Raw genomic sequence first — 27,285 nt, forward strand, 5'->3', positions numbered from 1 at the left:
AGGTCTTGGATTATGACGGAGTTCGGTCTGTATGGGCACAAGAAGGATTTTATCAATTTTTGCAATTTAGTTTCTCTCTACCATAATATATAAAAGTCACGTGACACAATTTGAAGGGCTCACAATAGATTACCTGACATTCGCTTTACGGTTAGGGAAAACCACGGAAAAACCCAACCAGGTAATCAGCCCAAGCTAGAATCGAACCCACGCCCAAGCGCAACTCTGGACCGGTAGGTAAGCGTTTCAGCCAACTGAGCTACGTCGGTAACTTTTCTGATTGTGTAAGCGAACTTTTTAGCCACGGGATAAGTTAAAACCAAAGTTTACATACAAATGGACAAACTTTCAAATATTTCCGCTCATTCTCAAAGAGTGGCACTATTATCATATACTCGATATAAAAATAAACAATTAGAAAGCATCCTTAAAATAATATATTTCTGCATCTCTAAAATATAGCAATATATATCATAGAGTGAAAATAATTACATAAAATTGCATTACCTTTTATTCGTAACATACTCTATACTTTGTTCATAAGTACATAGGCCTAGTTAATTTGGTGTGAAATACGAAATCTCGGAGTGAGACAAGTGGCCAACAGGCTTGGAGCTCACATATTCAGTTTTTTCTCAGCCCCGAACTCCCTTGCAAGGACGCGTTTTCGCATACCTTTTAATGTTTCTGCTAACTTTTCTCTCTTCCATTCATTCATTCATTCATTCATTCATTCATTCATTCATTCATTCATTCATTCATTCATTCATTCATTCATTCATTCATTCATCGATTTGGAAGTCATAAGCCCCACGTTCTAGTTGAGTTATCAATCAGATTATGATAAATAAATGGAATTAAATAAATGTGCCAAGAAATTGGCGTTGAAATATCAGTTTGTAAGTATAAATTAAAATGACAATAATTAAAAACATATAGCTAGATCAGTTTCAAAACGCATACCAGTGTTATCTATAAAAGTGAAATAGTATACTTTTCCAATAAAATGATATTTACTTCGCGATTATGTACAGTAATGTTAAAGAAATATATTACGTATTACACTTATTTCCTTTTTCTCCTGTTACGTTTATTGATCGCATTTATTCCATATCGCTCTTGGAACAGTAAAATAAGCAACCATATTATTACATTTTGAGATCTTGCAGAAACAAAATAGAAATGATACGTAATATGGCCCACTATGTTGCATGCAATGTTTTAGTGTCATGAAACAATGAACTGTACCCAGGTATTACTAACATAAATTTTATCTGTCTTTCGACATTGCTGCCATCTCTTGCTCTACAACTGTACTCGTGTAGACAGCAAAATCGTTAACATCGGGCTTTCTGCTCAACCAATCAGAGAGTCTCTCAGATTAGTGAGGTTACCAGAGTGTTCCCAGACCTCAATGGATTTAGTTTTCACTGTTTTCATGGATAATTCAGGCATGCAGACTAAATCCTCATTACGCATACTGCGGTTTCCCACGATTCCAATATATAATCGTAAGCACCTTTAAAGCTTCATAAAACGTTGGTTGCAACCGTGGAAGCTAATTCTCACAATTATATTTGGTTGAATTCAGACCATGTAAGCAGGAATTTTATATTTTTTAAATTATTAGGTCTACACACACACACACTTTTAAAGTAAATAAAAATATTTCGTATTTTACATAATTACATTTAAATCAACTATTCAGATATTTTTGAATGAAACTATAAAAAGAGACATTTAAAGTAGTCTAGTAAATTTCTCTATGTCACTGCTGTTTGTGGTCTAATAATTATCATCTTTCAGTTTCTAAAGGCGTGTAAGAGTATATAAATTTTATTTCATTATGATTACATTAAACTAGTAGCTTGTGCAGCAAACGCTGCGAACTCAGTTCATTAGACGTTTAAATATAAATTTTTCAGATTTATTTTCAATGAAGAATACCAGACATTTTGAAAATTATTTGCTTCCATAATAATGGAACATACTCCCTCTGAATGTTTTGTTATGCCAAATACTTTTTCTTTAACCTATCTACCTTCAGTTTTTGAGTTTCAACGCGAAAACGCAAGTAACAATGTCAGGACGATCAGTAGGTTTTTCATATGGGAGCAAAGCAATAGCTATTTCAGGTCATTGTGGATTGTAGGTGAAAGTTAAAAAAAGTCAGGTTTGCTGTGCTTTCGAACAATAGACGTACTATCTTGGTATAGCTGCTGGATGTAGAGCTTGAAATGTAGAGGGTAAAAACATATTATCCTGCTAAGAGATCTTGCTGAAATGATCGGGAGACCTCAAAATTTTGTAGGCTTCTTATTTTACCAGGAACCTTAGGAACTGTAATTTTTGCGCTCTCTCGAGCCAATACTGAAGAGAATGACGCATATAAATATCTACACTGCACCGTCATTAAGTATATGAAAAAGACCCAACCCCACATGATTAATAACTATAAACATATTTGATTTTTGATAACAATATTATTATCTTACGTAAGTTTTGTAGTTTATAAAATAGCCGCCACTCAGTAAATTATTGAAATGAAGATCTAATTTAAGATATTCTCTACAGCTACTTATATAACTTCAAAACGTTTCACTTTCATATCATCAATATAGCATTAATATGGATAATTAATGAAAAATAGTCACATCATGGCATTAACTATAATAATATTTAATTTCTAATGGTAATAATGTCATCAAACCGCCTCAAGTTTTGTAGATTTTAATATAGAATACACAGCTGTACTCAGAAAATTACACACCGCAGAATCAGACCTATAAATAATTTTTAGTAAGTCTTGAAGTTTTTAATAACCAATTGAATTTGAACTCTAAATATGTCAGCAATCCTGCAGGTCATGGCCTTCGTGTAATAGCCTATTGTTTATTGTAGTGTGTGTTTTGTTTTATTCTGAAATGCAATTAGTTCCGAAAACTGACGAAGAATCGATTTTTGAAAATAGGAAAATTATGTAGGAAAAATGACATTTCACTGAAAACTACTACTTTTCTGAAAATCTTTGGGTTCCAAGCTTCAAAATGAGATGTCATTTATTAAAATCCATTCAGCCGTTTTCTCGTAATTTCCATTACCAGTTCAAATTATATAATGCTAGTGGCTTGTGCAGCAAATGCTGCAAACTAAGCTCATTAAAAAATTCTAATTAAATTTTTTCAAATTTATTTCCAATGAATACCAGACATTTTGAAAGTTATTTGCTTCCATAATAATGAAACACACCCCTCTGAATGATTTTCTTTATGCTAAATACTTTTTATTGAACCTATATATCTTCATATATCTTCACTTCTTCAGTTTGAATGCGAAAACGCAAGTAACAATGCCAGGACGATCAGTCCGTTTTTCATGTGGGCGTGGAGCAGTAGCTATTTCAGGTCGTTGCGGTTTGTAGGTGACAGTTAAGAAAATATCAGGTTTGCCATGCTTCCCAACAATAGACATAGCGTCTTGGTATAGCTGCTGCATGTTTCGTGAACTACCTTGAAATGTAGAGGGTAGAATCATTTTATCCTGCTAAGAGATCTTGCTAAAGTGATCGGGACACTATAACATTTTGTAGGCCTCTTATTTTATTAGTAAGTAATACCTTTTGATCTTTCCTTAGGCATTATAATTTTTGCGTTTCCTCCAGACAATACTGAAGAGAATCACACATATAAATATCTATATCACTTACTTACAAATTGCTTTTAAGGATCCAAAGGTTCATTGCCGCCCTCACATAAGCACACTGTCGGTCCCTATCCTGAGCAAAATTAATCCAGTCTCTACCATCATGTCCCACCTCTCTCAAATCCATTTTAACATTATCCTCCCATCTACGTCTGCCTCCCTCAAGGTCTTTTCCCTTCAGGTCTTCCAACTAACACTCTATATCCATTTCTAGATTAACCCATACTCTAGATTAACTGTGCTACATGCGCTGCCATCTCAAACGTTTGGATTTAAAGTTCCTAATTACGTTAGGTGAAGAATTGCAATGCGTGTAGTTCTGCCTTGTGTAACTTTCTCCATTTTCCTGTAACTTCATTCCTCTTAGCCCCAAATATTTTCCTAAGCATCTTATTTTCGAACACCCTTAATCTCTCTTCCTCTCTCAAATTGAGAGTCCAAGTTTCACAACCATAAAGAACAACCGGTAGTATAACTGTTTTATCAATTCTAACTTTCAGCTTTAAATATCTACACCACACCGCCATTAAATATATGGAAAAGACCCATAGCACTTGATTAATAACTATAAACATTATAAAAATATTTCATTTTTAATAACAATATTGTTATCTTACGTAAGTTTTGTATAGACTACTATATAGGCATCACACAGTAAATATTACAGAAATGAAGATTTAACTTCAGATATTCTCTACGCCTGCTTATATAATCCCAAATATTTCACTTTCATATCATCAATAAAGCATTAATCTGTATAATTAGTGACAATACTCACATATGGCATTCAGTATAATAATATTTCATTTTTAATGGTAGCAACGTCATCAAACATTCTTAAGTTTTGTAGTTTTTAATATCCAATACACAGACAGTTGTGCTCAGAAAATTACACACCAGAGAATCTGACCTGTAAATTCTTTTTAGTAAGTTATATACAATAAAAGTAATTTAATACAGTTATATGAACAGTTTTTAATGATTGGATAAAATTAATAAAATCGGTTAAAAACCAGACATGTTTCGGAGGAATGCTCCTCCATCTTCAGTGGTAGTACCACGACGATGATATGGATGTTCGACCGCGTAACGTGACTCAAGGAGTCTTCCTTAAGCCACGTCGAACATGTCTGGTTTTTAACCGATTTTATTAATTTTATCCAATCATTAAAAAGTGTTCATATAACTGTATTAAATTACTTTTATTGTATTTAACTATCCTACTCATGAACACTGTTGCATCTGACCTAACTTACGTAATTTAATCTTTTTAGTAAGTTTTGAAGTTTTTAATAACCATATTACAGAAACGTTCTGACCGACATATTGGCACTACGATGTCAGAGAATCTGAGCCATCTGAACTCTAAATATGTCAGCAATCCTACAGGTCATGGCCTTCGTGTGATATTGTTTATTGTAGTGTGTTTGTGTTTTGTTTTATTCTGAAAAGCCATTATTTCTCATAACTGACGATAGATGGATTTTGGAAAGTAGGAAAATGATGTAGGAAAATTGACATTTCACTGAAAACTACTATTTTTGTGAAAAACTTTGGGTTCCAAACTTCAAAATGAGGGGTCATTTATTAAAATCCGTTGAGCCGTTTTCTTTTAATTTCCATTACCAGTTCAAATTATATATACCTATAGATATAGAATATATATTGAATCGATTATCAGAGACAATGTCCAATTTCAATTCGTCCACATTAAAATAAAAGTTCAGCTGATGGTAACGTCCTTGTCTCTAAAAGGTCCAATACACAAAATGTCCACTTTCCAAAAGGTCCAACCAAGTGAAAATTCCTTTTTTCATAATGTCCATAGAAATAAGCCCTCTTCATTCAAAACGCCCAGTTCCAAAGCCCAGTGACAGTGGTAAATGTACCAAAAAACAAATTATTCTTAACCAGTAAATAAGAAAGAATCAAAATATTTATTTCCATAATAACTTTACGCTAAAAAAGTCTCCCTCTCCAGGATTAATGTCTTCCTCGGGATTACTGTTGAGCTTAAGGTGGTATGAAATGGCCCTTACATATCGTGGAACGTCATTGTTGTTTTTATACTCTTGATTATTAGTCACAATATTGAACACACTAAGTTGATTTGCAATGTATTTTCTGCGTAATGGTTGTTTTACATTTAAATGGCCTCCTAACACTTGAGTGATTATAGAGTTTCTGTATCGGTCTGTTGCTATTGTAGTTTTGAGTAAATCTCCAGATGTTAACATGGTGAGCACAACTAGTCACTGAAATTGAGAATGGAAACCTTCCACTACATTGTTCGTACGTTGTCGACCATTCAGTACAGTTCATATACGAGTACATTCCGTGTTCCAGGGGCGAATCTTGGCGGGACTGCTCGCCTTCTTCCTCTTGCAGCATGTCCGCTAATATTATGTGGCTTCAACTTAAGATGCAAATTCTAGAATTTATTCAGATTAAAACTCAATGACTTCTCCGTTGGACTTTATGTCAGCTTGTACTTTATTTATATTGAACTACTGTATATTCCTATAGAACCTTTTTTTTCGTTGGGCCACTACTTAACTGGACAATATGTTTATCTGGACCATATAAGTATTGGACCATTTCGTACTTTGGATCATATAAGTATTGGACCATTTCGAACTTTGGACTAATTCCTTTTGGGCTTTATAACTATCATGGACATTTTGTTATCTGGATAATTTCTGTTGGACCTTTTAGCTCATTGGACTATTTGCATTGGACCTTATCTATGTTAATGATTGAATCTTTTAAGATTGACATGTTCTTAGATATTTAAGCGCCAGCATCCGCTGTTATACAATGATAAGTACTTTTTCTTTAAATAGTTAAAAAAAATAGCCACCAGCGTGGTTCAGTCGGTTAAGGTTTTTGCCTGCCGGTCTGAAGTTGCGCTCAGGCGCGAGTTCGATCCTCGCTTGGTCTGATTACCTGGTTGGGTTTTTTCCGAGGATTTTCCCAACCGTAAGGTGAATGCCAGGTAATCTATGGCGAATCCTCGGCCTCATCTCGCTATCACCAATATCATCGACGGTAAATAACCTAATAGTTGATACAGCGTCGTTAAATAACCATCTAATAAAGTTTAAAACATTGTTTTGAGGTTATTATTTTATTTTTAGGTGAAATTTTAGTTTTTTATTATTACTTTGAAGTTATGAATCTTAATGTTCTCTTTTGAGTTGATATTTATGAGATACATGTTTTCTCATTTTGTTCTCACATTATAGTAAATTAAATTAATGTATTTATCTCGTAATAATATTTATTTTTAATTCCTGCGACTCAAATGATTCAGAGTAGTAATTACGGTACCTCTACTTTATTCATATTTATAAGCTAAAATTGCAATGAGAGGTACTCTTCGACACGTAAAAGGGCCTTCACATTATTTTACCAGTCACTAGAGCAGAAAATAAGTTGAGAAGAAAATCGACAGATGCATAGCTTCACTATGTTATAGTCGTATATTTTTACGTAGAACTACCTGTGTGTGTGTGCATGTGCGTGTGTGTGAACAAATGTCGACAGATGAATAGCTTTATTATATTTCATATCTTTACGTAAAACTACGTGTGAATGGCCAAGAAGAGAAACAGGAGAATACAAGGAGAACAAAGAGAATACAAGGACAACGGGAATACAAGTAGAACAAGGAGAATTTACAAAGAACAAGGGGAAATCAAGGATAACAGGGTAGACCAAGGAGAACATAAGCAGAACAAAGACAGGCATAAAAGGCGAAGATACACAAAGAGATCAAGAAAAATACATTAGAATAACAGGAACACAAGAACAAAGGGAAGACGGGGAGAAAAGAGGAAATACAAGAAGAAAAGTGGGGAAACTAGGAGAAGAAGAATATGAGAAGAAGGGAACACAAGGAGAACGAGGGAGTATATAAGGCGAACAAGGGGAAACAAGGAGATTCAAGAACAATGGAGGGGGTTGCATTTTCATGTAACGGTAAATTCCCAAGTTACTCCCCCCTTACCTAGTGACAAGAAAGACGTAGTTTTACGTCAAAAAGTTAGGTTGCGGTTTTCCCTTATTCTGTGGACAAAATTCTTTTCCATTTGCTACAGTAAAAATCAAGATGACCTAGAACGAGTCAGGATGAAACACAACAATGCGGTGCGGAGGGGGAGAGTCTTGTTCATGAAACCGAGAACGGGAGGAGTAGGCGCCACCACCATCCTCAAATCCATTTTATTATTAACCTCCCATCCCATCCCAAAGGTCTTTTTCTCTCCGGCCTCCCAGCTAACACTCTATATGCATTTCTGGATTCACCCGTCTGCTGTATGCTCTTCCCATTTCAAACGTTTGTATTTAATGTTCCTAATTATGTCAAGTGAAGAATACAATGCGTGCAGTTCTGCGTTGTGTAACTTCCCCCATTCTCCTATACTTTCATCCCTCTTAGCCCCAAATATTTTCCTAAGAAACTTATTCTCAAATACCCATAATCTCTGTTTCTCCCTCAAAGTGGGAGTCTAAGTTTCACAATCATACAGAACCGGTAATATAACTGTTTCATAAATTCTAACGTTAGCCTAAGATTTTTTGACAGCAGACTAGATGACAAAAGCTTCTCAACCGAATAATAACATGCAATTCCCATATATATTCTGCCTTTAATTTCCTCCCGAGTGTCATTTATATTTGTTACTGTAGCTCCAAGATATTTTGAATTTTTCCACCTCTTTGAAAGATAAATTTCCAATGTTTATATTTCCATTTCGTACTATATTCTAGTCACGAGACATAGTCATATCGTCGTTGTTCCTGCAATAACTCATGTGACATATTTATCGATTTTCAGATTTTGCTATATTGAATAACTTAAATAGTGGTACAGTAAATAATAAAATCTCCTATAGGTAATTATATTTCTTCGTTTCGAAAATTTAAGAATTCACAATCTCCTGTGTACCACTGCCATAGAATGAATAAATGTGTTTTTTTATATCTAATGAAAAATGTTATATTTTGTACGTAGGATTATTGCAGAAACAACGACGAATACTTTGTCTTTTCGGAATTTACATCCAAACCTATCGCTTTACTTGCTTCGAGTAAAATTTCCGTGTTTCAATCGTTTGTGAATTTTCTCCTAACATATTCACATCATCCACATAGACAAGAAGTCGATATAACCCGTTCAATTCCAAAACCTCTCTGTTATCTTGAACTTTCCTAATGGCATAATCTAGAGCAGCGGTCATCAGAATATTGTACTCTCGGGCTAGCGTCTCTAACTCGCGGACAAGACATAGCCCTAGCGTTTATTCGTAGCTGCTGGCGGGTATGCTGTCTCTCTATCCCTTGTGCACGACGGAGTATATTTCCTTATCCTCCATGCACTCTACCCATTTCAGCAAATGCTGACGACCACTGTTTTAGAGCAAAGTTAAAAAGCAAAAGTGACAATGCATCTCCTTGTTTAGCACACAATGAATTGGAAAAGCATCAGATAGGAACTGGCTTATATGGACTCTGCTGTTTGTTTCACTGAGACACATTTTAATTAATCGAAATTGTTTTTTGGGAATACCGACTTCTATAAGAATATTATACAAAACTTCTCTATTTGAGATATTATTACGAAACAAAATATCCTTCTTAGAATCTTAGACTGTTTAATAGTACACGAAAAACTATTTATATGTTGTACCAACAAAGACCTTCCTACATCATTGCCACATAAAAAAATTAAAATCCTTCTGAAGGAAGGAAATATTGTCCTTACCCAGAATATTCGTGGACCTCCAGAATGAGCTTCGGGAACCCCAGGAGTCCGTGGATCCCACTTGGAGAACCACTAAACTAAGGTATTACTGTTTAATAGCACACGAAGAACAATTTATAAGTTGTACCAACAAAGATCTTCCTACATCATTGTCACGTAAAAGAAAAATATAAATCCTTCTGAAGGAAGGAAATACTGGGTGTTCAGTTCAAAGTGTCTCATGGCTCGCTGTATGCCGTCATGTGGCTAGCCGATGAGCCTAGAGAATTCAATCTTCCTACACTTCCGCAGAGGTGTATAACCTAGGAGGCAGAGAAGTTGCCTAGCAAGTACGGCGTTCATTCTGAAGAGTACGTACCGATACGTACGGTAACGCCGGTAGTGGCAGGAATGTGAACTGTTTGGAAATACGTACTGTCGGGACATGGGGAGAGGGTTAAGACGATTACTTACGTATTTGTTGACATTAACTTCGACGGTCAACATGGACACGGAGCATTTGATTTGTGTTGTGGAATGTTACCGTACGCAACCGATGATAACAAATACCCTGCGTACGACTTGCCGGCGCAAAACACAGTTCGAAAGAGGTTATGGTAGCACACAGACCGTACAGACCGCCATCTGTTGCTACGACATTCAAGTTATACCGTACACGTTCTCAAGTTCAGATTGAAGAACGCCTTAAATAATAGGCAACTTCTCTAACATATAAGCTGAAACTCGCTTCAAATCGGTGACCCAACAACAGTGACGTCATGACACACTTTGAAATGAACACCCAGTATTGTTCTTACCCAGAATATTCGTGGACCTCCAGAATGAACTTCGGGAACCCCAGGAGTCCGTGGATCCCACTTGGAGAACCACTAAACTAAAGTATTACTGTTTAATAGCACACGAAGAACAATTTATAAGTTGTACCAACAAAGACCTTCCTCCATCATTGTCACGTAAGAGAAAAATATAAATCCTTCTAAAGGAAGGAAATATTGTTCTTACCCAGAATATTCGTGGACCTCCAGAATGAGCTTCGGGAACCCGGGGGTCCGTGAATCCCACTTGGAGAACCACTGAACTAAGGTATTACTGTTTAATAGCACACGAAGAACAATTTATAAGTTGTACCAACAAAGACCTTCTTACATCATTGTCACGTAAAAAAATATAAATCCTTCTGAAGGAAGGAAATATTGTTCTTACCCAGAATATTCGTGGACCCCCAGAATGAGCTTCGGGAACCCCGAGGGTCCGTGGTTCCCACTTGGCGAACCACTGAATTAAGGTATTACTGTTTAATAGCACACGAAGAACAATTTATAAGTTGTACCAACAAAGACCTTCCTACATCATTGCGACATAAAAAAATAAAAATCCTTCTGAAGGAAGGAAATATTGTCCTCACCCAGAATATTCGTGGACCCCCAGAATGAGCTTCGGGAACCCCAGGGGTCCGTGGATCCCACCTGGAGAACCACTGGATTAAGGTATTAAAACATAAGATAGAAATTGGGGGAACTGAATATACAATAGCACAATCTATCCTGCATGAATATGTGTATTGTTGGCTATTCAGCTATTCAGCACGGAGAAGTAAGACGAGGTCCATGAAACATGACATGAACTGTGGTCATCATTCAAACCAAGCATCGATGTAAAAATTTGTAGGCTGTAGCCGTTAGCAATTCTCCCTTACACGCAGTAGCTATATATGTCATCCACTAATCAAAGAGCAACAGATACGGATCTGATAGAGATGAAATGAAGCCAATCGGACTAATAGCAGCCCATGGATCACAACAGAATATTAGCGAGTTTATTGAACACACTAACGGTAACCTCGTTTGCTGCCACAGAACAGTGTGACTCTACTTGTAAAGAGCTTAGTGGCTGAAATAACAAAACCCAGTTATTGCAGAAATCGCATCCGATTAGCCCAGAGTCTTTCATAATATCTGAAGATAAAATAGTAATAGTTTTGTATTATAAAGTTCATAAACATAAGTGGTTTATAATAAGTATATATTTAATCCATTGTACCGATGCCAGTGTACCTACAAGGAATTTAGTTACACTTATTCGCCGACAGTGGCAGAGGGACAAGCGGTAAGCTCTTCGCCTCAAACGCCACCTAATATGCAACTGAGGTATTATTAAGACGCGACAGAAGGTAAATTTGGATCTGTGGCTCTAATTTTCGCTTGGAAGTCTTTATCGTTCCTGGAAAACTTCGACCAGGGCAAGCGGATTAAAATCCCTCCCGGAGGACTTGCGCTACGGATTTTTATGTCTTGAAAAATCCATCCACCGCAGCAATGTTTGAACCCTAACCGTTGGGTCTAGACGAGAGAACTAAGAGCTATTATTATCATAGGTCCCAGAAAAGAGCGGCCTGCCGGTCGGCCGCGCCCTGCGTGGTTTCAACCCAACGCATAACTATTTCTCCAGTGCTTCTCCATTATAACAGTACTAACAATAAATGTTCAATAATTTGGACTCACCATGCTCACATTCGTTGCTGAAAATGGCCCCATTTGCCGCCATACACAACTGACATGTATGTATGTATTTATTTACACTGCAAGTGGGCAAGCACCCGGTGGCAGTGGTATATACAATATTAACAATACACAGTTAAAATGATAAGCAATACACAATAAAATTTACAATACATAATAAAATTTACAACACATATACAATTTTATACACAATGAACAATTTTATACACAATGAACAATTTTATACACAATTACAATTTTATACACAATAAACAATTTTATACACATCTTCTGATAAACGAAGGAACAACATTCTGAAGTTCCACATTATTGATAGCTTAGATTTCTTTTCGTATATAGTCTTTCAGTTCATCTATAGAATGAGGAATTTTCCTATAAACCCTATCTTTTAGTGTTCCCCATTATAAATAAAAGTCACAGGGTGTTATATCTGGGCTTCGTGGAGGCCACAAATTATTACTGATTAGTCTCGTACCGAAAATATGCCTCAATGCCGTCATTGTCACGGCACTTGTATGAGCAGTGATGGAATCTTGTTGGGAATAAAGAGACAATCGTTCCGCATAAGAATACTACGTTTTATGCTTGATTTTCGATTTTTCACTGAGCCTGTTTCTTTAAATCTTTTAGCGAGTCGTCTAATTGTTTTGGCAGAAGGCACAGGTCTCTTTGGAAAATTTATTCGAAATTTTCGTCTTGTTTTCGCACACGATCTTCTGCCTTTTATGTACGTATTGTACAGTACCTGGTTGATTTATGGTGAAGTGAAAGAGAAAGCCTTGAGGAGCATAGGCCTAGTATCTAAGTTAGACAACTCCATTTTTTTTTTTGCGATTTCGACATATTCATTTTTTCTGATAGAATTTTGTGTGCTGAATGCGATTCTGGAACTGTTTAGTTAAAAAAACTGACAGAACAGAGCAAAAATAGCGCTTAATTGTGCGCTTAAGAATCAAAATGTAAACATCTCTTCTGTGGCTTGGTATCAAAATGGGACAATTCCTTCAGTAGCCAATGAGAAGCCCACATTCGTACCACCTTTTCCCATCACGTGTCGCGAATCCAACATGGCTGATTGTTTATATAATCGGTTTTTGGATGAATAGGTACTGTTCTATGTAAATTTGCTTTGAAACTGAGTTAGAAGAGACTTAGATTTAAAAGTAGACAATTTCACTTTAAATATGGCTTCGTTTGGTTTCAAAAATAGACAACTCTACTTTAAATATGGCTTCCTTTGATTTCAAAAACAGACAACTGCATGACTTAGTTTCAGAGATGGACAACTCCACTTTTTTAAATTTCGACCTGAATATTAATTTTAATCACATTTTGAGACTGAAAAAATATTTCTGTGACCCATGAGAATGTTTAAAAAAAAGTACTCATAACGGTGACATTTGTTTCCAAGGATCCCTAGTTTTCGCCTCTCCTGTAAAAAAAAAAAGCAAAAGTGGAGATGTCCAACTTTGATACCAAGCTCCTCACTTCACTCTAATTAATAAATAGTTATAATTCTAATTCTAATTCTAATATAAAAGATTCATTAATGAGTAAAAAATAGTCAGTATTTTATTATAATAATCATACTTTATACCTTAACATTTTATTATATATAGGCCTAATAGTAATAATAATAGTAATAATATACTACTACTACTACTACTACTACTACTACTACTACTACTACTACTACTACTACTACTACTAATAATAATAATAATAATAATAATAATAGTAATAATAATAAGAAGAAGAAGAAGAAGAAGAAGAAGAAGAAGAAACCAACATTAAGGCGAATGTCATATAATCCCATGGCGAAATCTCAGCTTCATCTCGCGAAACAGGCCTAATTCAACCGACGCTAAGTAACTAGTAATTGATATAGCGTTTTAAATAATTCATTTAAACAGAAGAGAAGGTCGAATAAGCCTAAATAGAATAGTAAAAGGTAAAGGTATCCCCGTAACATGCCATGAAGGCACTTGGGGGGCATGGAGGTAGAGACCCATGCTTTCCATAACCTCGGCATTAGAATGAGGTGGTGCGGTCGGCACCACGCTCTGACCGCCTTTTACCCCCGGGAAAGACCCGGTACTCAATTTTATAGGAGCCTGAGTGAACCTCGGTGTCGTTCTGAAAGTTTGGCAACGAGAAAAAATCCTGTCGCCACCTGGGATTGAACCCCGTAGCCAGCTGCTCTACCAACTGAGCTACCCAGCCGCCCTAAATAGAATAGTATGTTATATTCTCACATCAACCCTCTCATGCACGAATTAACTTAGTGATCACCCTCCACTTGCTACACTCATTTCACCTATCTCCATCACTGATGAAGATAAAAGGAAGATAAAAACGTCAATGTAACATAATCATATTTCTCCCTACGACTGCGAAAGCCAAGGGTCCATAAGAGACCTGGAACTTATTGAAACAGGCATATAAAGTGCCACCAATTAAAAAAAATATATGTTATGAAAATTGTTTACAATGTTACACCACAGTCTAGTATATACAGTCGCGAAGCTCAATACGTAGTAAATATGCAAACATTAGATAGTTGCTCACCACTAGGATCGCTAATATCGCCTCATTACAGGCAATGCAAAATAGTACCGTCACAGTCTATTGTTTCTAGCACCCTCAAAACTCAAGCTTCGTGACTGTATGTAGTAGACTGTGGGTACACTTTATTATATATGAGTTAATGTTTTGGAAACAAGCGTCCTAATTTTCACAAATGCAGTAACTTTACCGTCTAACATTGTAAACGAGTTCCATACAACAGCATTTTAACGGAATTAATACAAGGAAATTGGTAAATAAGATATCAAATTTTTACTCGGTTACTCTTAAAGAAAAGTCTGCAATATACTTATGGATTCGTTGTTTGGTTTGTTGAATTTAAAATATATGAAATATGAAAATCAATTAACCAGCAGATATTTTAAAAGTAGTTTTTAGTTGTAAACATATTACATTTCATTCGGCGGATAGTTTTATTTTATCGTACCTATCAGAACAATTTTATTTTTACGTTCGTAAGTTTTAACTAACGAATGTAAATGTTACTGTAAAATTTTTGAAAGCGTACACTGGCGTTCAAAGATACCTGATCCCTATCGATAGTGATCGATAATTTGTTCGTGTGACTGTGGCTTCTTTAGTTATTAGTTATTACTTTTATGAATAGATGGCGAAGATAACGATCAGTGTCGCCAATAGTACATAAATATACCCGTATTATAAACTTCAAAATTTCATCCCCCTCTAATGATTGTAAAAACACTAGATTTGCCGATAAACCGTTGATACTGTCAATTATGAGAATATAATTTATACCTAATCTACATAAACATTTTCCAAAATACTTTATTACGCGTCCCAATAATAGGGTCACCTATTGAGAACTAGAGGAACCATTTCAAAGTTTATTAATATTATATCTTTGGTTCTGGTTTATCCCGTGGTTAAGAAGTTCGCTTACACGATCAGAAAATTGGAGGTCAGTTATCTTTGAACGCCAATGTACACTGACATTCAAAGATATCTGACCCTAGTAATCGATAGTGATCGATAATTTGTTGATGTAAGTGTGACTTCTTTAGTTATTACTTCTGTGAATAGATGGGAAGATAATAGTCAATGTTGCAAATCGTACATAAATATACACGCATTATAGAATTAAGGGAACTTCGGCTCATTGCTTTTAACGCCAATGGTTTAAAAAGACAAATCTTCGAATTCCAACATTTCCTTCTGCAAAATAATATCGACATAGCTCTTATTAGTGAATCTCATTTACAATCGACAGACAGACTGAGCATTAGAAATTACGAAATAATCCGCACAGACAGGCCCTATGGAAGAGGTGGTGGGACAGCTGTTATCATCAAGAGTAATATAACGTACACTCCAGTCCAAATTCACGGCCTCACATCAGCAGAAATTACAGCAATAAAGATCCTATTGCACAACAATGAAGAAGTGATGGTAGCAGCTATGTACTTCCCTCCCAATAAAATTCTCACACCAAATGAAATGTCCATCATCACAAACACACACACAAAATTTATCATAGGGGGAGATTTAAATGCAAAACACAGAATATGGAACTCCAAAGTAATTAATCCAAAAGGAAGAGTTTTACAAAAACATGCCGATCAAGAAAATTATCACGTCATTGCTCCAAACTTACCTACTCATTATCCTTACAATGAAGAACAAACTCCAGACGTCCTTGACATATTCCTCCTAAAAACGTCGGTAATTCCTGGCAATGTTCAAACAATCAATGCCCTTGACTCTGACCATCTTCCGATTCTTGTCCATTTCACCTCTTCTGCTGTTATACGAACTTTTAAAACTTACAGAAAACCTTGTACAGACTGGTCACAATACAAAAATGATCTAAGTGAAGTTGTTCCAGGTAATCCAATATTAAACACTACACAAGTTATTGAGGAAGGGATAAAAATTCTCTCAGATACCTTGCTAGATTCTACAGCAAAGCTGCCCACTTTTCCGAAGAAGATATCAGTGACACAACTGACAATACAGAACTCATATTTCTCATACAAGCAAAGCATAGAGCACGAAAAAAATGGCAAGATACTGGTGATCCGCAGTCAAAAAGATGCTACAATAGGCTGAACAAAGCCGTCCGAAATAAAACTAAACTTCATAAAATTTCTCAATTTGAATCAGCAGTAAAGGAAATATCTGAAAACCCAGATAAGATGTGGACCTTACACAAAAGATTGTTAGGAAAAACAACAAAGACATCAAACACAAAATAAAAGAGGAGGCAGGACGAGTACATTATTCCCCAATAGACAAAGCAAACATTATTGCTCATTCCTTAGAAAACAGATTTAGACCGAATACCTCTCCAATCAATCAGACATTTATTGATAATACAGAACGTCAAGTTCAACAATATCTCAGCCATTCATCAACGAATACTATTACTCCTACATCACCATCAGAGTTAAAATCTATAATTGCGGAACTCAAACGTAAAAAATCTGCAGGACCTGATAAAGTGACAACAGAAATGCTTGTGTATATTCCAAAAAATGTTACTACATATCTTACAAAAATATACAACACTTGTCTAAAATTGCAGTATTTTCCTAAAGCCTGGAAACATGCTCACATAGTTACTTTTCCCAAACCAAGAAAAGATCCAATGATTCCAAATAATAGAAGACCGATTAGTCTACTGAACATTCAAGGAAAAATTCTAGAGAAAATTATTGCAAGAAGACTTCTACCAATTCTTCAAATTCCATCAAAAGTACATCACGAACAGTTCGGTTTCAAGAAACATCACTCAACAATTCATCAACTTAAAAGAATCACAACCCATATCACAAATAACTTTCAAGCCGGCCAACATACAATAGCTACATTTCTGGATATAGCATATGCTTTTGACACAGTTTGGCACTCGGGTCTTTTATTCGAATTAATTAAACTGTCAATAGATGATAGCCTTATTCACCTAATACATAGTTTCTTAACAGATAGAACTTTTCAAGTGAAAATGGATGGCACATTATCAATAATCAAGAATATCAAAGCCGGAGTTCCACAGGGTTCCGTCTTAGCACCGCATTTATATTCAGTTTATGTACATGATATTCCATTGATTACTGAATGCAATATGGGATTATACGTAGATGATACCACCTACTTCACCAGTGACATTTCAATCAACATCGCACAACGTACTATGCAAAAACAACTCAAAATATTGGAAATGTGGCTAAGAAACTGGAGAATAAAAGTCAATATAAGTAAAACTCAAGCCATCATTTTTACCAGAAAAAAGCCAAAAATACCAGATCACCTCAATCTCTTCTCCGAAGATATCTACTATAAACAATCTGTAAAATACCTCGGCGTCACACTTGATAAACAACTTCGATTTCATCACCATGTAGAAGCAGCTCGTAACAAAGCACTAACCAGATTCATTCATCTATATCCATTGTTGAAATCACCTTACATCAGAATTCCCCTGAAAAAAATCCTTTACACTTCTGTTATAAGATCTCAAATGACCTATGGCTGCGAAATCTGGAGCAATGCAAAATTCCAAATTATCAGACGTCTTCATGCTATGCAGAGAAAAGTATCCCTAACTATCACTGGTGCAGACTATAGAACCACCAATAAACAACTACAAGACATGCTTGAAATAGAATCATTCTATGACATTATAAAGAAATTTACAGAAAACTTTCATAAGGACTTGCTGTACCACCCCAATCCTCTGATAAGAGCCCTGGCAACAAGAGTATAAAGTAACAACTGCCGTCAAGATCGGTCACCTCAATTAAATATAAAATGTTCCTGCTTGTTAACCATCTCTGTTAAAGTAAAAGCCTTTTAAGGCTGACACTTATGTACCATACATGTTTCTGTTAATAATAAAAAAAAATTATAGAATTAAATTTTTCATACCACTCTACTGATTGTAAAACAACACTGGATTTTGCTGGAAACCGCTGATATTGTCAATTATGAGAATAATTTATGCTTAATCTACATAATCTTTTTTTGTCGGCCTGGGTAGCGTAGCCAGTATAGCGCTGGCCTTCTGTGTTCGACATTGCGGGTTCGATCCCGGCCCAGGTCAATGGCATTTAAGTGTGTTTAAATGCGACAGGCTTATATCAGTAGATTTACTGGTATACGAAAGAACTCCTGCGGTACAAAATTCCGGCACACCGACGACGCCGATATAACCTCTGCAGTTGCGAGCGTCGTTAAATAAACCATATTTTTTTTATTTACATAATCATTTTCCTTGACACTTTTTTAACTGTCCCACTAATGGTGCCACCTATTGAGAACTAGCGGAACTCCTTCAAAGTTTGTCAATTTTTTTTTTATATGGTGCTGACATTCCGTGGTTGGACAGTTCGCTTACGCGTTCATAAAATCGTAGGTCAGATATCTTTGATCTTTAGTGTATCGCCATTCACATACAGTATATAACATAAACATAACCTTAAAGACCCTTGATAACCATTAAAACATAACAACACGGTATCGTGAAGTTGCGGGCTTATTTCGTTGACATTTCGGTTTGTATGACTTCACACGAAGTGTACCTTCGGTAAACAAGAAAGCATACTGTAGATGTTGATATTATGATGATGTGATTGTGATTTTAAAGTAAGCATTAAGCAGTTTCTCATTGTTTTAAAATAAAAGTAATTAGTCTAAACCATTAATAGGACATTATATTTTTGTGTTGCAACGTTTATACTGTATATTGCATTGTCGTTTGAGATGTGGTGGCTTGCTGTTACGAAGGCAAGCATTTTTAGATTACCATTTATTAGATTTTTAGGTTATGTGAACCATTTGAACTTTTATAACATGATACGTAGGCCTATAGTGAATAAATTACCGGTAGTTATGTTTGTGGTATAATAATAATAATAATAATATAATAATAATAATAATAATAATAAATTATTATTATTATTATTATTATTATTATTATTATTATTATTGGCTGTAATTTACAAAATGGGACGAATGCGTATTGTGCCTAGTTGTACATCTAATTACCGCCCAAGTCGTTTGATTTTCCTTGTTATAAAGAAAGACTATAAAAGTGGATTCGTACTGTACGCCTTGCAGATTTTGAACCCAGTAAGTATGATTATGTCTGCATTTTATAAATCTTATGGAAATGGAAGTCAAAATTGGCATTGATTTATATGACAAATGTATACTAGGCTGTACTGTATGTGGTGTGAAGTTAGTGACTGGGAACTGGCCACCCTACCCCATTCTCTCCTGGCCTAGTTGCATCATGAGTGATGCCTTGTTGGTGTTATTTGTGAGGTTCAGACCTTCTTCGGGAAGTTGACTAAACAACAACTCAGACATAAAATAACATTTACGGCACAGTGATTCTCTCACGGCCACCATAAAACCCAGGTGAGTAGGCCTAATTCTTTTGATTTTGTATTATATTTGAAGTGGATATTTTGTTGTAAATTTTTGAAAGTGTTTATTTAAAGTTTAGGTATCTAGAGCACTTTACTTCATTTTGTCATATTGTGTAAAAAAAAAAAAACCAGTCGTATCGCTATACGAATTAACCTACCCGAGTTCGGGGCATAGCACTTCTGTTGTAACGTCACGGCTGCTGGTGGAAGGTCTGTAGTCTGTATAACTTTACGATGGCCGCGCGTCATTTCATTATATTAGGGCTATGCTGTCTAATTCATCGCTTCATGATTGTGTTATATTAATTTTGGGACTCATATCTATTAGACTTTTGTTACTTATTATGGTGACATCTCTCATAATATTAAATGCTTTTTCTTTTTGAATGAAAATTACACTGAGCATTTGCTATGATGTTGATGAACAAGTGTTCATATCTCGGAATATATTAATTAAAGGACCCATATTTTTTTTTACTCTTTCTTCTTGTTGTGTGTATGTGTACGTATTTATTCACACTGCAATGGGTATATACCCGGTGGCAGTGGTAACTAATTACACTCAATAATGACAATTAATAATGAACACAACTAATAAAAAAACAATAATTAATAATAATGATAAATAATAATAATAATAACAAGGCGCATCCTAAATTAAATGAAGTTTTGATGAATACTACCACCTATCAGAATATTGAATATTTTAATACCCTGTATATCTAAATAAAATACTTTCTTATTTGGAGCAAAATCATATTGTAACTAATAATACGTTATAAATGCGCTTCTGCCTTTTATTAATATGCCTGAATGTGCTGTTTGTAGTAATGTCTGCATGTAATTTATGGTATGTGGTGTGAAGCTCTGAAGTTTGTAGGCCTACAGTTTAATTTCTGCCTGGTTATTGAGTACCATACCACTGAGCCGCGGTAGACTTAACTTATAATTTGCGGAACAAGATTAAGGTGAGTAGCTATTGTGCATGCCACGTGCTGTTTTCCCGAACACACTCTTACTATCACAGTGTGTTTTGGCCCTCGTAACGGATTTATGTTGGTCTCATTCCAGGCTCGTAACAAGCCCGCGGACGGGGGTGGCCACGTGAATCAGAAGGGGCAAGCGGGCCAGAAGACGCCGGTCACCAGCCAAAAGAGTGGACAGACAAAGACTGCTCAGAAGCCAGCCCAGAAGCCACCAACTGCTCAGAAAGGACAGGTGAAGACCCAGCCCAAAGCAGCGTCCGTCAAGGGAGGCAAGAAGTCGAAGAAGGGGCAGAGACACCAGCAGCACGACCTCATCGTCACCATCAACTTGGTGAGTCCACAGTTCATACTTCGCCTCTATGAATTACTTTAGCAATTAGGAAGAATAGGATTTCGGAAATTTTACTAGTAATCCTCCAATGTAATAATATATGGACTACTCTAAGTTTAGACTTCATCAACTTAAAAAAGTGTACTCTTATACGTATTTGCATAAATATTTTTACGGTTCGGATTGGAGTCCCAGACACCCTGGGATTTTCATAGAAAAATCTATAGCAACTTTTAAGTTGGGCACATTCACACTTGGATTTTTCTCGGGATACTGCCGTTTCCTCCACGTTTGGCATCAATATTCCGTTCGATTTTATTCTACGATGATAGCTGTTCCCGATCGCAGTCTGGCGACGCAAGAAAGGGGCTGAAGGTATGCAGTGTATTCCGAATCTCACCGGACCGGTGGACATCAATGACGTCACCCCGCAACAGAATAGGAACAAAACTGCTGGAAGGTTCAATGGCTATCATGGCGTCTGTACAAGTTGTTACTGTGCTACGCCAGCAAGATTTTTGCGAAATTTCCATACTTTCATCTCGCTCAAAGAAAAGAGATCATAAACAATTTATTTCATGAACCAGTAGTAATAACTGGTCCGTTGACATGTTCGTTCATAAGCCATTAATATTTTGTTTTCACGCTGTGCACATTACAAACAACACAGCAAAACACACCGCCATGACACAACAGTGCACGATGTCATTCGTCTGCTAATTCCCGCCCTATACAAGAACCAATCAGATTCACTGATGGCGGCTGATGGAGACTGCAACCACCTCTGCAAGCTGATGGCATCGGTGCGACACCGGTGGAACATCAGTAACGTCATGTTGAAATTCGGAACACCGTGATGCCATCAGATTACTCAGCGCTGAGATTCGGAATACGCTCATAGGCCAGCGACGGGAAACAGCCTTTGCCTTAGTTGTTTTGTATGTAGGCACTTGTCCTGACTGCTCTGTTTAAAATATGAGTGCTGTTGTCACGCCAGAAGTCGTCTGAAGTACTTAGGAGGGGAAACAGTCGCGCATGCGCACCGCGCTGTTCACTGCAATATTCCTGTTTCACAAACATCTACTACACGTGTCTATGAGTCTTTGCGACTTTGTGAAAATAATAGTGGGGTTTTTATTGTAGTGTTTTATTGGTTTCAACAAGACAATTGTTTTCAGTATACCACAAATCTTTGTATTGCTTTAGTTATCCTTTGCTTTTCGTGTTAATAGTGTTGATAATAATATAGTTAGTAGAATTTATGTTATTGCATAATTTTATTTAGATTTATAGCAGTTTTTGTTTATTGTGAATATGTCGACAAAGAGGAAACAAGGATTGACAATCTATAGCGAAGGAAGGAATATTATTAGAAGTGCAAAATAATTCTGTGATGAAGAAAAAGAACAACAGTGCCTTTGCATTCCTCTTACGAAACCTACAGCAAAGGTAGAAAAGTACTCTAATCTATCCACAAGAACAATACAGCGTATAAGGAATGAAATGAAAGACTGCACAGAAGAAAGTGTGTTGTCGACACCTGAGGGAGAAAAAAAAAGCGGAAACATCCAGACTACCGAAACGCAAATGTAGATGATTTCCACGGGAGACTGAAAAAAAGATATAATTGAGAATTTTTATTTGCAAAAGAAAGAGGGCCACCGGCGTAGCTCAGGAGGTAGCGCGTTTGCCTGCTGATCTGCAGTTGCTCTCGGGAGTGAGTTCGATTCCCCTTGCGCTGACTACCTGGTTGGGTTTTTTCCGAGATTTTCCCAAGCGGAAGGCGAATGTCAGGTAATCTATGGCGAATCCTTGGTTTCATTTCGCCAAATACCATCTCGTCATCATCAATTCAATCGACACTGAAGAAGCTAGTAGTTACTACAGTGTCGTTAAATAACAAGTAAAAAAAATACCAAGCTGCAACATACTTCTACCCTTTTACAAGAGAAAATTGATTTGAAATGAAAGACAACAAACCCATTTATGCCCAAGACTTTTTTTGTTGAATATTTTCATAATTTTTCCACCGCCACATGAAATTGAAATGGAAGTTAATTATTGTGCTGCAGGCTCCTTTGATTCTTCTAGTATACACAGCAATTAAATAAAAGTTAATTTTGTAATTCATTCCTTTGCATTTTTTGCAGAAAAATAGCTAATGCAGACTGTTGCGAAAACGCAACACTAGGCAGATATGGGTTAAGACGAATACTGAAGAAAAAGATTTCAGGTGGAAGAAATGTGCAGCAAAAAAAAAAAAAAAATTGAGGAAAACACTGTAAATTAGAATACGTGAAGATATCTACAGCAAATAAGAAAGCTTAGGAAAGTGGAAAAATCGATTTTGTATCTGGACGAGATGCGGATAGAAATGCCTACCAATTTAACGTTCCCCAAGTGCTAGCACGATAAAAATGTTACGGGAGTTTTGACTACCATAAATGTGTCCAGAACACTCATTGTTGTCCATCAGGATGGGGGCGGTGGAGCTAGTGGCTTTGTTGAGAGATTCGAATTAATATACACGGCTGGAACATAAACAGACGATTATCATAAACAGATCATACTCCAGCAATTTTGAAAAATGTGATAATGACAGTCATAGCGACAACACCGAAGATGCGGAATCTTTTATGTCTGACTCCGTTCCCTTGTAGCCAAGTAAGTGGACTGAAGTTTTCAGGTCAGAATGTAGCGTAAAGTTCCCCCGTCCCGCCTACCTACTCCCCGCGCCAACTCGTAGCGCGAAGACAGTACCCCATCCCCCGGTATAGGCCAACGTATGTACGACTGGGGTTGCCTGCTAGAAACCAGAATACTCAGCGAAACTTTGTGTGGTAGGCTGGTGTGGATTGGGAATCCGCATAACTGAATATCAGTATAAAAGTTCTCTCACAAGGATAGCATTACATAGTACATAATTGGACACAGTTACGCAATAATACACCAACCGCCAAAAACCTGTTTTCGTGATACTGACTATTGAAATAAATCTGATTTTTATTAAACATTTTATGCAAGAAGTATTGTAACATTCATATAATTACAAACAATAGCACAAGTAATACTAAAAAAAAAAAAAGGCTAACCGATTTTTAACAACAGAGATGCAGTTGATTTAATGTTTCAAATCAAAATAAATAAATGAAATTTATACAATAAACGAATTTTGATGATGAATAGCAGAAAAATGCAGATATCGCATTCTTGATTTTTTCCGAGTTAAATAATCCGGTCAACAAGAGCTTTGTGAAATATCTCAGATTGTCGCTTGGTCTATTGTTGCGTAACTCCTTCAAATTATTGTCGTAATTTTGTACTTAAGTACATATTTATGTGTTTGCACATTTATGTACACATGTAATTGTTGACTTAATTATTTACTATCATGGGTACTTACTTATGTACTTACTTTCGTATTTACACACTTACGCCTATACCGGATGATACTGTGACTTTGTTATAAATTTAAAGGATGATAGGGATGATAAATATGAATAATTTTCACATAGAAACCCTTGTCCAGAAACTTTCCGTTTTGTAGTTACAAGCCTTGATGTGTTTAGTCAGTGTAGCGAGCTATCATCGAACTCTAGGCCACCTTTCTGTAGTTTGGTTAAAGATTCTCTGTTCGTGCAAGCATTGGTTAATTCTTATAAACATGGTATGGGTAATTGAAGGGTTCAGAACCACAGTAGGCCAAGCACCATTTACTAAAACCGTAGAAATCAAGGGTTGAAATGAAGTTATTACCATAATTCAATTCTTATCTTCGGATATGGGAGTTGCAGATCCAACAACTGCTACATATGATGTTTTAAAATCTAAACATCCATCTCCTTCTAGACCTTCCTCCTTCCCTGACCTTCCTGATCCTACAGCACCCAGCCTATCAGTCACCAGCGAAGACGTCTTGAAATCTCTACAGAGCTTTCCACAAGGTTCTGCGGCTGGTATCGATGGTTTACGACCTCAACACCTTAAGGATCTGGTTTCTGTACCTGCAGGTGATTCCGGTAAACGGCTTCTTTCTTCGTTAACCCACCTTTGCAATTTTCTGTTACATGGCGACTTAGATCCTGGGATTTGTCCTGTATTTTACGGAGCTTTCCTTATTGCGATCAATAAGAAGGATGGTGGCATCAGACCTATTGCCATTGGGAACACTTTTCGAAGATTGGTATTCAAAATAGCTTGTGTTAGTGTCAAAGAAGAAATTAGTGCATATTTTAGACCGAACCAATTTGGCTTCGGTTCACCTCAGGGCTATGAAAGCATTATTCACTCATTGCGCTCATTCATTTCTGCCAATTCTCACTCTGATAAAATCGTTCTTAAGTTAGATTTCAGAAATGCCTTCAATTGTATTGAAAGAGATACCATGTTGCAAGCTGTCAAACTTAAAATTCCACAACTTTTCCCCTATTTCTGGCAATCATACAGACACCTTTCTACTTTATATTTTGGCTCTGATACAATTATGTATCAATCAGGTTGCCAACAAAGGGATCCGGCTGGCCCTTTACTTTTTAGTGTAACAATTCATCCCCTTATTAAAGAACTTATTAGTGAACTCAACCTTTTTTACTTAGATGATGGTTGCTTAAGTGGAGCCCCTTCAGATGTTTTGCAAGATCTTAATAAAATCATTCAATTCGGTTCAACTATAGGGTTAGAACTTAATCCTGATAAATGTGAAATTTATTTTTGTTCTAAGTTTAATCAAACTGTTTTCTCTTATTTTCACAAACTTGCTCCGGGTATTTTACTAATGTCAAAATCCACTTGAACGATTCTTGGATCTCCCGTCTTTTTGGAAGCTGCCGATCACATCGCTGAAGAAAAACTAATTTCTTTGCAATATTTCATCGATCGTTTAAAACTAATACATCCTCATATTTCTTATTATCTCCTTAAAAATTGTTTTCTAATCCCTAAGATGACTTACTTTATGCGTACTACTCCTTTGTGGCTTCTTCCAACTTTCCTACATAAAGTTGATTCTTTTTCGATCCAGTTTGGAAGTGATCCTCCATATAAGTTTTACCGATACTAGTTGGACTCAAGCCCAATTAAATTTGGTGGTGTGGGCATTCGGAAACTTTCTGACGTTTGTATACCTGCTTTTCTTTCTTCTGCCTTTGGAGTTTTCCGTTGCATCAAATCGCTCTTTCCTTTATACAGTGATGCAGCTGAAATCTGCCATGTGCGCGATGCTCTGACAAGTTGGTATACTTCCTCACAAACCACTCATCCTCCTCCCCATCCTGAATTTCAAAAACAATGGGACGTTATCTTTTCCCAAAAAATTTTAGATACACTCCTTTCTTCTTTCACATCCGAACAAGACATTGCACATCTCCTAGCTCTTCAAGAGAGTGAGTCTGGAGCTTGGTTACACGCATTACCTTCTCCTCACATCGGCACCCTAATAGATAGTACATCCACAGTCTAATAGATACAGTCACGCAACTCATACGTATAAAATATGCCAACATTTGACAGCTGGCGCGACAGTAGCCCTCTAGCGGCAGGCAAGTTAAAAGTGTGCACACGACATATAACACATCAGAAAACGGGTTTTGCGTAATTTATTTTATATTTTTATGCTATACAATAAGTGTATATGGTTCTTATTAATTCTACTTTAGAATCCTGGAAGAATTTCACACGCAGTTAATGTACAAGTTTCAGAAGCTGGGAATAAACGTAATTCTTTCTGCTCCTTACAACTGAATCATGGCCCTGATCACGTATCATGGTTTGAAATAATATAATTGTTCGTGCGTGGTCGGTTAATTCAATTCATTCCTAAATATATTTATGAATCATTGGAACTTTGTATTTCCTGTGAGAAAAGTAAAAATTAGTAGCTTCAAAATTGTAGGGCGTATCTCGTAGGGTACATCGCGTGGTGAACTCCTCTCCCCATTTCCTGAGAAATTAACGATTTTGCATACCGCAAATTGGGGTAAACTCGGCCGCTGAGGTAAACTTTAAA

The 27,285-nt window shown here is 36.3% G+C and overlaps 1 protein-coding gene across 1 annotated transcript in view; it reads left to right on the plus strand.

The window, feature by feature from the left end:
• LOC138698393 (calmodulin-like) overlaps positions 1-27,285 on the plus strand; it is an 891,422-nt gene that overhangs the window by 716,614 nt on the left and 147,523 nt on the right. Inside the window, exon 3 of the mRNA XM_069824269.1 lies at positions 21,036-21,281. Coding sequence (XP_069680370.1) covers positions 21,036-21,281 — 246 coding nt within the window. The remainder of the gene's footprint in view (positions 1-21,035; positions 21,282-27,285) is intronic.

Source organism: Periplaneta americana, chromosome 1, assembly GCF_040183065.1.
Source record: "Periplaneta americana isolate PAMFEO1 chromosome 1, P.americana_PAMFEO1_priV1, whole genome shotgun sequence".
In the NCBI taxonomy this organism is placed as follows: domain Eukaryota; kingdom Metazoa; phylum Arthropoda; class Insecta; order Blattodea; family Blattidae; genus Periplaneta; species Periplaneta americana.